The sequence below is a fragment of the Numenius arquata genome, chromosome 19, assembly GCF_964106895.1.
Source record: "Numenius arquata chromosome 19, bNumArq3.hap1.1, whole genome shotgun sequence".
Lineage (NCBI taxonomy): Eukaryota > Metazoa > Chordata > Aves > Charadriiformes > Scolopacidae > Numenius > Numenius arquata.
The window spans coordinates 610756-622921 of record NC_133594.1 but is presented as its reverse complement, the minus strand read 5'-3'; the positions used below and the strand labels follow the sequence as shown (position 1 = coordinate 622921).

Below are 12166 nucleotides of genomic sequence, written 5' to 3'. Positions count from 1 at the left end.
AAGTAAACAGACATCCCTCGGAGGGGGACGGGCTGCGAGTCCTGTCTGAGCGGGGAAAAGGAAGAAAGCGACAGCTCTGGCAAGTGAAGGGTCAAGTGAAAACAAGGCAGGTCAAAAAGGGACTTTCGAGAGTGACTTACTAAGGGCATAAAAGCACATAATAAATACAGCTGCTGCACAAAACCAGAGATTTGATGGGTGGTTCGGGGACCGGCAGACCCATGAGCCTCAGTACTGTGCTGGGTAAATCCATGAAAGGCTGCAGCGAGGGGGCTGAGAGACACAGGAACGAATGTGTTCCGTTGGGGAAGAGTCAGCGCTCTGTTTGCACAGAGAGGTCATGTCTCACAAATAGATCTGAGGAGTCATCAAACAGGTGATAGAGTTCATGCTTTGTTCACTTGGCTTTTCAAGAGACTTCCTTAAATAATCCTGAGACAGCAGAGGGGATCCACTCCGCGTCGTGACTGAAGAGAAGATAAAACCAAGGAAAAGAAATAGATGCTCTGCTGGCACAACAGAGAGCAGTGTGCATTTTTTTTTTTTTCTCCACAGAACTTGGGAAATGGGATAAACAGATGTCTAAACCATATGATTAAGACGATTTAAATTATTCACTATGGTAAAATGTAAAGTTGACTGTGAACTACTGCAAAAGAAGCCTTACAAATCTCTCGGTGATTGGCAGGCAAACAGCGGTGTCTGCCAGTGGAACGTAATGCACGTGGCGAAGACCCGCAGCAGAGGGTTGGCTGTTAATTGGCACTCAGAGAGAGACGTGAACGTTGTTTGACTTGGTCTGTGGATACATCTGCTCACTGGTCCACACTGCTCAAAAAGACAAATGCAATGTTAGGAATAATTAGTATTAATGCTTTTGTAGGCATGATGATCTAAGGGTATAAAAGAAGCAAGGTCTATAGAGGACAATAATATTTTCTATTAGATGAGCCAATACAGCTGGAAAAAAAGTTGACAAGCTTTCAGGCAAAATAGCCGTCCTTCAAGAATAATTAGGAATGTAATTGGGAACAGAGCAAAAAGCCAACTAGACATTTGGTCTACAGCAAGGTGCAATGGTGGCCACCTCACCTTGCATGGAGTAAACCTAGGGGTGATACAAAGAAAGGAGGATAGTGGTCGGAAGCAGGGAGTGGCATGAATAGAGTAGACTTGAAGTCTTGAAAACCCCAAGGTGACTTTACCTATCCATTACCAATCCCTGAACTAGATGGAGCTTTGTCTTAGTCTAGCACTTTCCTTTTAAGTTCATATTTGACCCCTTTTCCAAGTTTGAAGAAATTTATGAGTGGGCGGAACTGGGTCAAGTGAGAGGGAAATCAGAAAATGAAAGGGCAAATGGAAGAAAAGGGGAGCCCCAGGGTGTTGCAGCAATAGATTGCTCCATGGCAAGTGAGGGTTCAGTGCAAGAACTGGTTGGCCAAAGCCTTTATGAACACTTAGCCCTCCCTTTTTTTCTGCTCTTTTCCCCCAGATATCTTAAACATCTTTCTTCCAAGACAGCTTATGGGTGCAAACAGGAGGGCCAGAGCACCCACAGCATCTCTGGTGGGACACAAGGAGCACGTTCCCTGATGAAGCATTCGCCACCACTAATGAATCATCAAGAGGTACTCAGGGCATGCCTGTGTGGCACTGTGGGGACCTCTGCTTCCCTGGGCATGGGCTAGGGCAGGGGACAAAAGTGAAACAGCCCTTGATGTAAGAAGGCTGCTCAGAAGCCCAGTGTTAGAGACTGAGTGCAGGAGGCATTTACGGGACAGGGCACTGGGAGCTCCTGAGCAGGGTGAGGGCAGGAGCTCCCGGGAGCTTGTTGAGTAGTGCAGAACCTACACACACACAGGGCATGTGGCTCTACCTTGTGTCCTCCTGCTTTCTGGGGTGCCAGGCTCAAGGGTGGGCAGTACTGGGGTGAAGCACACCCCATGCTAGAAGGGAAAATCAAGTGCAATGCAGAGATTTCCTTCTTGTTAACTTCTCAGGCAAAGCTGGGCAATGACCTGCAGGGGCAAGGCAGCTGGCAAAAAAAAAAAGGAGGAAACTAGGACATTTGAGTGCAAGAAGCAGTAAATGTTTCTGTAAATTATGTAAACTGAGTATAATTAAGCATTGGTGAGCTAACTGTGGCTTCCGCAGGCTATTATCTCTGTATTTATTTTTAGGATATATTGAGAGTCTTTTGACAGGTACATAGCAACCTCAGCTATGCTGAAGCATTTCTTTAGGGATTGAAGTAGTGCCTATGGTTACAGATGCTGAACGCTTTTCACCATGTACAAAACCCCAATTTCAAGTGCTTCTGACTTTGCTGAACTAACCACCTAAGGCTGAAAGGCTTCAGTCCCCAGGTTTGACACATGCAGGAGCAGTGATCATGGTAGAGAGGACTCATCCACTTCAAGAGGTTGACAACATGAAGCTTAACTCTATAGAAAAACAAGTAAAGGAGAAACGTGATGTTTAGCCAGTATTGGAAATCCTTAGACTGGCTGGAGCTTTCTAGCAGATCTCCGCATTAGATCAGGGCTGGGGCTTGAAGAGCAGACTGCAATGGGAAGTAAAGGGCAATTCACAGGATTACAGGAGGAGGATTGGAGAACTGGGTTGTTGGCCACAAAGACTCTCAGTGAGGTTTTTCACCAGAGAGATAACCCTACCTGTGTGTTCCTCTTTCCAGGAAGACCACCTTCAGCCTGTGTCTTGCTTTCCAGATGTGCTGGCTTGTAAGTACATTATAGATACCTTCAGGGAAGGAGATGAGATAAAAACCGTTTTCTTCAAAATGAGTGCTGTTTAGCCTTGTCTCATTGTGTTTTTATTTATTTTTATGCTGGTTGCATAACAGAACTTGTGCAATCAATCTATCTGTCCTTGGCAACAAGGTTTTGATCTTCTAGCAAATATCAATCACACATGCCAGGAGGGCACAGCTCTCGAGGGGACATGTTTGCCGTCACATTCCTGTGCTCTGGATTTTTGTGTTTGAGCTCTAACCCACCAATTATCTGTTCTGGTGTGCATTGGAGCACACCCTGGCTCCACACTAGGCTGCCAGCTGGCTCCTGGGGTGAGGTGTGTCAAGGGCATCAGAAAGTCTGGTGCCACTCAGCTCCTGCCCCTACATGCCATATCAACACAACTGGGCCAGCTCTGGCTTTGTCGAGCTTGCTCAGCATCCTCCAAAGCTACTCCTGAGGCCGTACACCTCTCATTTATCATGTTTGGTGTCTTTAAAAGGCACATCTGTCAGGTTGGAAAGCAGCCCTCTAATTTTTCTGTCCTCCTAAAGTTGAGAGCACTCACATGGGAGCTGCACGGGCTGGGGAGCCCTGGAGCTAGTTGAACTCTCACACAGACATGAGAATTTCCCAGCAGCAGCATGGAGTACTGAGAGTACTGAGGTGTCCTAGGCACTGTTCACTACAGGGGGACAGATCCACGTCTGGCTAGGCCCCAGGATGCAAGGGGAGCTCTGGGCACTGTGGTGGGCTCCTGGGAGGGGGACAGGAGGCTTGGGGGTGCATGCAAAGGGGTTCAGCTGATGACATGTTTGCTGCCACCTGCCAAAGGCAGGTTTCAGAGGTGGGAACTCGTGCGTGTTTCTGCACATGTTGCTGTGAAGACAATGTCCTGTCTTTGAGGACACCTGTCTCTGGGAGGGTTACAAGTTCCAGAGTGCCTCATTTGCCTTTGACACCTTTTTCTTCTCTCTTTTCAGCTTCATCACTGCCCAAAGAGGTTGGGCATGTGCAGAGGTCTCACTCTCCAGTTGATAGGCCACCTTTGCCTACCAATGAAGGCTGTAGCTTGGGGAGACACACCCACCTGGAGAAGCTCATCTGTCCCCCTCCCCAGGGAATTCAGCCCTCCAGCATGCCTCCAACCTCTTCAAATGGTGGGGCCATTTCTGCTTGAGCAAGGTGGTGCACAGGCACACCCCACCATGCCTTGCAATGAGCAGGACTGCAGGTTATCAGTGCGACAGCAGACTCTGGTGTCCCAGTGTCTCCAGAGAGTCCCTGGAGATGAAGAAAGACAATCTGACAGCCCTGGGTGCCAGCTCTACCTTGCAGAGCAAGGCAGCCACATCCCAACAGCAAGATTTCCCATGGACACCCAAGCTGCTGGACTGAGCTCCAGTGTGGTGGGCTATACATGTTGGGAAGCACCAAGGGCTGCACAGGGGCTGATGTCCCCCAGCATGCGCCATCTCCAGCCACTCTGCACCAGTTATTGAATCACCACATTACCTGGGCCCAGGTTCCAGTGTCCTCTGAGGTGAAGATGTACAGGAAGGCCCCAAGCAGTGATTGATCTTGCTGAGCTCCTTTCCAGCACCCACTATGCAGGAGTCCCAGGGGGCTGGAAGTCCCTGAGGACAAGTTATCCCATCTCCTGGGACACAGTGTCCAGGCAGCTGAAGCCCAGCCACCTCTTGGCTGGTTTTCAGCAAAAAATTGGAATTTTGTCAAAATGAAAGTTTCGCTACAGAGCATTTCAAATGTGAATGCTGGTTTTCCCTTAGAAAATTATTCCAATGGAAATTCCCACCCACTCCTGCTGCACACCTGGCTGGGTTTCTGTGCACTCAGTTCCTTCTGATTTCACAGAAGCTGTTTCTGTGTTTCTCACCGTCTTTGCCTCTGGCCATTGATGTTCCATGTCCCATCCTTTTATCAGTCACCTGAATATCTCCCTGCCTGCTGAGGGTATCCAAAAACCAGGCTAACTGCTTGTGTTGTGTTTTAACTCCCCCCAGCCCTGTGAATGCCCAGCTGCCTTGGACGAGAACAAAGTGCTCGTTGATGGTCCTGCCGATGGATGATGCAGTGATGCATTAACCTGACAGTGGAGGGGGAGAGATTCCACAATTCCCATCACTTGGAATAAGATCCTGCTGCAGCTTCTTTCTGTGATGACAGGGACTCCAGAGGTGACACACTGTGCTCAGGAGGGTGGCAAAGGCCCTCGGAGCCCTAGATTTTGTGCCCTGTGGGGAGAGCTGAGTAAAGCCAGCACAGATGCCCAGAGCAGGCCAGCTTTGCGCTGCACCAGCACTGTGCTGCCTGGTGACTCCACCAGCCACATCTGAATTGCAAAATAGGCTGGGCTGAGTCTCTCTTGGCTGAGAAAGCATTTAGGGAGAGCACAAGACCTGCTTAGGATGGCAGTCCATCCTGAGTATTATCTGGAAGAGAGGTGGAGACAGGGCCAGAACATACAACAACAGCAACTCAATCCAAACGGCTGCTCAGACAGTTGTCCCTTGGTCTCCATCCCATTGCTCTCTGTAGCCCCCCACCATAGAACTAACACCTTTGGGCACCTTACTCTTTACAAACACCAACCATTGCATGTCAGTCTGGCTGGATGGCAGATGTCGTGACAAGGATACATCCTCCCGCTGCATCCCAGCTGCCCACACAAATCGCATTCCACAGTGGACTGATGGTGGGGAACGCTCTGCAGCAGCCTCCAGGTGGTGAGTGGTGAGGAGCTGCGGGCACCCCCTGCACCCCCTTCCTCGACCATCATCCCTGCCTGCTGTCTGCCACCACCTGCTGCCTGCCTGGGTTAGTGCCATTCTGTGTCCCCATCCCAGGCCATCCTTGTGTTGGTCACACAACAGAGAGACACCAAAGGCAGGTTTCTCTGCCTGCAGGGTGCACAGGGCATGGGGCTGCCCTGGGATGTGTCCAGGTACCTGAGTGGTAGGAACAGAAGTGATGAAACTGGGCAGGAGGTTCTGGCCATGGCATGGCGACTGTCAGGAGGGGGAAGCCTTCCTCCACATTCACCCCTTGCCTACCCCAGTGGTGCTGGAGCTGGCTTGCACTGAGCAACCAGCTCTGGGAACAGCTTCTCCAGTGCCCAGAGTGCCTGGGGAAAGCATCAGTGCAGAGGCAGCTGTCTGCCATTGCCCCTGGCAGGCAACGTCGGATACCGCAGGCAGTACCCTCCGAAGTCATCCATTCTCACCTCTTCTCCAGCAGCTCACGAGGAGTTTTTCCTCTGAATGTTCTCAGGGGACCTTTTCTCCACTTTTATTCAGCCTCTTTGTAAAGGATGCGATCCCCAGGTCTGTGGGCAGCTTTCCCACCCAGGATGTGTCAGTGCTTCATACAAAGGCTCAAGCTGTTATCAGCTGCTGCTCTGACCCCTCAAGGGGCATATCCAAGGGCAACACTGCATCCGTTTTGTTTTGAAATTCATGGTCTCTGACCCCCCTGGTCGATATTAGAGACCGCTTTTCCAGTCAGTGCTTCCACTGCATCTGCAGTCCTGTCCTAAGAGCAGGACCAACAATATTTACTTCTTACATGGCTCTGCATTGCCTGCTTTAAAATGTGTTTCAGTACTCTGTTTATCAAAGAATTCAAGTTATTTGGCAATCATTATTTGCTGTCTCATAGATTTTATCATCAGTGATTGCTTCCAGAGCAATGGCAGAAATACTGAGGTATCAACCACATCTCAAATCCCTTCATACCTGTAGGAATACCCCCATCCCGTTGCAGTTCTTCACTAACTACTGCTCTAAAAGATCTTCCATGGCCACTCAGTATGTGCTTTACTTAGTTTTATGCCTTAGCTCAGCCATTCCTACATCTTGCAGCTGTACGTAAAATGCATTTCCGTAGCCTGTGTTATAGCTATGTGGTTACTGCTGTCAATTAAACTTTAACTTTCTCTAAAGAAGAATTTAGTTTGTTTGGCAGCTCCATGATGACTGACACAAATCACATATTCCTAATGTTTGATTTTCTCATTTATGAAATTCCATATTAGCTTTTCCATCACTGGGACTGATGCCTTACCCCAAGGCAGATGAAATTTCCCGCTGGGTTCGGTGCTGCTCCCCTGAAGTCTGTATGTTTTATGCTGACTTACTCTGGCCACTGGAAGAACTACACCATTCACAGGCAACGGGACACCGCACAAACATCAGTCCCGTGCTCTCATCCAACTCCCCTGCATCCAGAAGGTGCCAGACATGAAGAGCAGGATCACACTATGCACATGTTAATTGCTAACAGGCAATTGTGTCAAGTTCTTGCGCCAAACCATGGCTAAGAAGGTTGCCATGATATGCCAGGAGGCAGTGACGGGAAAAGCAAAGACCTTTGCTCGCCCCAGAGCCCTCACAAGGATCAGCTGGTGGATGCGGTTGTGCCTGCCATTTACACAGCTCCCATCCTGGGAAAGCCCTGCATGCACCCATTGCCTTCAGATGATCAAAGAGCCCGAGGACACAGCAAGTGTGGGAGCCGTGCAGTGACAACGTCTGTGCTGGCTGAGCCTGGCTGCTGGAGGTTGTGATCTGGGCTGTTCCTGATGCCAGGACAACACGGCCCTGTGGGAGGCATGACCTGAGAGGGAAGCAGACGTCTCTCAGATCTCTGCAATGGTGCCAGAACAAGAGTCTCTGGAGACAAAAACCAAATGGAGGCACAGGGGGAAGACCCTGACTCCAGATAATGAGCATCTGACACCCCCGGGCAACGCAGGAGGGGCTCAGTAACTGCACTCCTTTTTCTCCCTACAGGGAACTCCAGATAATAAGGAGGAAAGACCTTTTGCACTCCAATGTGATCAAGCCAAATGTTTCAAAGCCTGCCTTTTTCCTTCGTTTTCTCTGCTAAGTCTCCTGCTGCGACCAGGACTTGCCTTTATTATTCTACTGCCATAAAACTCACCAGGGTATGGGCCTGCATAGCCCACTCCAGAACAGTCTCTTCCCAAACAACCTGCCTGGTAGGCAGAGGATGGGATGAAGTCAAATATGTGCAGCCTAAGGGTATGGATGGAGCTCTCTTTAGCTTGCACCCTTTGTCCCTCCAAGACAGCACTCAGGCCCCTCGGCGTGGACAGAGCCACAGCACATGAGCGTGGAGACTCATTTCCATGGGTGGAGGAGTAGGAATGACACAGTGACACTGAAAAGGATGAAGTGTGGCTGGAAGTCTGTGCTGAGAACAAGCAGGATCAGTGTGGAGCTCCACGCAAAGCACTGCAAGAGTTAAGGCAAGGTGGGGCCATTCTCCTTCTCTCACTGAGCATGTCATAACCTCCATGGGTTTCATCGCTTTCCCAAGGAATTGTCTGCAGCTTCTCTCAGAGGGTCTCATAGCTGGAAGGGTGCTGTGTAGCACACAAGCCCCTCGTATTCCGAGACCCTGCGGCATTACACAACGGCCATTTTGCTTCTGCAGCTTCTTCTGACTGCATGTGGGCAACATGGGACACAAAATGGTTTCCATGGCAACTTGCACTTCAGAGATGCCAGTGAGAAAATTTGCGTTGGGGAAAGAAAATTCTCCTTCAACTCACGTTGCAGGCAAGCACAGAGGTGGGCTGCGACAATACCCTCGAAATGGCTGATGTAAAAATATCTCTGGTGATTTTTCTTCTGCAGTGCTCAGCCTGCTCTCTTCTTGGCTGGCACACAGTGGGCTGGCTGATGGCATTTGTCCCATGCAGTTACAAAGCAACACCCTGTCACTATCTGCAACCCCTTTGTTTTTTCCAAAAAGGCCAAAAATGGCAGCTCTGAGGAGTAATAAGCTGTTCTGGCTACCTCACCCCTCTGGCTGTGGAATGGGAGAGACATGGTCCAGGAGTGAAACTTAATCCCTTTCAGCCATGGAGTTGGACTGTCCTCCAGATGTTGCCCACTAGCTGCTGTGTTGCCATTTCCTTTGGGGAGGCTAATGGTAGCCCAGGGGCAGAGACAGAGAACCCTAGGAAATTTCCTCAGCAGACAAGTCTTAAGGTCATATCTTGGAATTAAATGAAGGATTTAATGGAGGAAAAGGACCAGTTGCCCTGTGAGCTAATGTCTGGAAGAGTAGTGGCTCTGTCTAGAGGGACAGAGTGAAGCCAAGGAACCAAGTTGAGTGTCTGTTTAACATCTTTGCCCAAGAGGTGTGCTGCTCAAGGGAGGGTTCTCCAGCACTAGAGTGAGCACAGACCCCGATGTCGTTCAAGTCACAAGCAACTCTCCCCAGCCAGAGCTGGGGAAGAGTGTTGTTCAGAGGTGATGCATAACTGGGAAGATTTGTTCCAGAGAACAAATCCTGAAGCTCCCAATTTATAGGATCCTAGAACCATAGAATGGTTTGGTTTGGAAGGGACCTTCATCTAGTTACAACTAGGAACATCTAGTTCTAGGATCATCCTAGTTCCAACCCCCCTGCCCTGGGCAGGGGCACCTCCCACTAGACCATTTACCCCCAGTATGGTGTAATCATGCCTGGAGAAGACCCTGGTTTATCCAAGACCTGGTGTGATTGAGCTTCCTGAAGCAAGGGGAACACTCAGACCCCGAACGGGCAGTGCAGGTGAAAAGGACGGAGTGAGGACCCCCGGGAGGTGCTCTCCCCCGCAGCCGGAGGCTCAGCCCCAGCTCTGCACCCCCCGCACCTGCGACACTTCCCAGCGCTGCGGCAGCCACCCCCTGCCCCGCAGCCCCCCTCCCCGGGTCCCCGCGGTGCCGGGCAGGGCAGAGCCGAGGGTGAAGGTGCGTGCGGGTGTGCTCAAAGCCCACCCCGCACAGGGCCGGGCGGGGCACTGCCGCAGCGCCCGGGGCCGGCGGGGGGTCCCTGCCGCGTTCGGCGGGGGGCCGGGGGCGGGCCGGGGGGGAGGGCGCTGCGGCAGCGGGCGGGGCCGGCGGCGGGCGGAGCGGGCGCGGAGCGGGCGCGGAGCGGCGCGGAACGGGCGGTTCAGCACCAGGGAGAGCGCCCCGCGCCCCGCCGAGCCCCGCATGGGGCCGCGCTGAGCCCGGCGGGCGGCCCCGGTGCGGGCGGGGGCGGGCGGGGGGGGCCCGGCGGTGTCCGGGCCGCCCGTGGATGAGCACCATGCGGCTGCTGCTGCTCGCCCTGCTCTTCTCCTCCTCCTTCGCCCGCGCCGGCTGCGACCCCAAGATCGTCAACATCGGCGCGGTGCTGAGCACCAAGAAGCACGAGCAGATCTTCCGCGAGGCGGTGAACCAGGCCAACAAGCGGCACGGCACCTGGAAGCTCCAGCTCAACGCCACCTCGGTCACGCACAAGCCCAACGCCATCCAGATGGCCCTCTCCGTCTGCGAGGACCTCATCTCCAGCCAGGTACCCCGGGCCGGCGACTCCCCCGCCGCCGCCGCCGCTGCCGCCTCCGGGCTCCCCCCGCCCCGTCCCCGGAGGGCGCCGAGTCGCCGACTCCGCGGCCACAGCGACCCCGGCCCCCCCGCAACCCTCGGCCGCCCCCCGGGGGCTCGGGGCGGGCAGAGCCGCGGACAGCGGGGTCCTGCCCTGGGGCCCCTGCCCGCATTGCAGCCTTTATGTAAGCGCGGCCGGGCGGTACAATCCGCCACATGGGCACCAGCCCCGGGCACACACGGGCTCACACACCCACCCCGGGGCACACACGGGCACCCGCATCCATCTCGGGGCACACATGGGCTCACACACGCATCCTGGGGCACACACACAGTGCGGGTGTGCAGGCATGTCCACCCAACACCACGCGTGCAGACAGCAACATGCATGCAGCCGTACATGGTGCACAAACACACATCACCATGGGCACACACGGGCACACACATGTGCACATGCTGTGTGCACACATGGGCATCCACAGACTGTGGGCGGGTGTGGGCAGGGGGAGCAGCATGCGTGCACACACACTGTGTGGTCGTGTATCACCGTGGGGACGCCCATGGGCAGTGCTGCATGTACACACACACCCACACCCCCCATGTGCACACATGCATCACTGTGAAAACACAGGCACACACAGACCACTGCATGTTTGTGCTCACACCAGTGTGCAAATACACTGGTGCGCACACGCTCTGCCATATGCACACACGCATCCGTGTGCACGCATAAGCGCACACTGCACCAGGTACACACACACGCATGCTGCCACACAAACACACCCGGCTGTGTGTGCTACAAGCGTGCACACACAGAGTGCTTCATGTACACACACACTCCCGGGTCACACACTTACACGACTGTGCACCAGAGCTGCACACACAGCACCATGGCCCCCCAAAACCACACAGTGCGTGAAGCAGGCGCACAAGCACACCCACTGCCACACACAGGCACGCAGATGACAGACACAGCATGCACACACCCGCACACACACAGGGCCATGGGCACACACATGCCCGCACACACCAGTCCAGCGCGTCCTCCCTCCCATATGCACGGGTCACCCTCAGCACACACGAGGGGTCAGTCCGGGGGTGGTGGGTGCCGCCTGGGTATCCTGGGCAGCCTGTGGCCTTTCCTGCATGTGCTCTGGGTGCTGAGCCCAGCTAACCAGCCCCATTCCCCCCAACTCCGGGCCGTCAGGTGGGCACACAGGCAGGTACAAACCCACCTCCAACACACCCGTGCAGATGTGAGCGGTGTACACGGGCCCATGCGTAGGTACAAACATACACAAAAATTGTATGAACGCTCACAGCACAGAGACTCATATATGCGATATAACCCCCCCACGCACACATAAATGCATGCATGCACCCAGGCACACACAATGACAGCGAGGGGGAGGGAGCTGGAGGGGCCAGAGGTGCAGAGCAGAGCAGAGCTGACACGTTCGCAGCTCAGCTTCCCAACATGGAGACGGAGAATGGCTGGAGCCATCCCTGGGGACACTGGCAGGAACCGCAGCGTGGGCTCTTTTACACCCGCTGTCCAGCAGGGAGCAGGGAGAAGGCTCAGCCGGGTTCCTTACTGAGCCGAGGCTCCGTTTAAGCAACCCAGCTGGTGGATGCCTGTGTCCAGGTCACCTCTAAGCCTTGTCCCCACAGGAAACCCCACAGAACCCCCGGCCAGTGCAGGGCTGCAGGCGCTGGCATGTCCCCGTGTGAGTGGCGAGACATGGGGGGGCAGCGAAGCCGGGGTGCAGAGGAGGCTGCGGATGCTGGGGGTGGCCGCTCTGCTCCAACATGCAGGGATTCTCTCAGCCCCATGACCCCCGCGTGGGGCACAGCCACCCTCGGTCCTCACTCGCTGGCGCTGTGCCCGAGCAGGGGGCTGCGAGGTAGAGGAGGGGCTGGGAGCCCATGCATGCAAAATGGCTCCTGCCGGTCAGCTGCTGTGCATCACAGTGCAGCCCTTGCCCCCACACAGCCCCCAGCCTCTCCCCC

At 53.9% G+C, this 12166-nt stretch overlaps 1 protein-coding gene across 10 annotated transcripts in view; it reads left to right on the top strand.

The window, feature by feature from the left end:
* The first annotated feature begins 9869 nt into the window (after positions 1-9869).
* Positions 9870-12166, top strand: part of GRIN1 (glutamate ionotropic receptor NMDA type subunit 1) — a 38458-nt gene continuing 36161 nt past the window's right edge. For all 10 annotated transcript variants that reach the window (XM_074161363.1, XM_074161360.1, XM_074161361.1 and 7 more), the window contains exon 1: positions 9870-10127. In XM_074161363.1, the coding sequence (XP_074017464.1) occupies positions 9870-10127 (258 nt within the window). The remainder of the gene's footprint in view (positions 10128-12166) is intronic.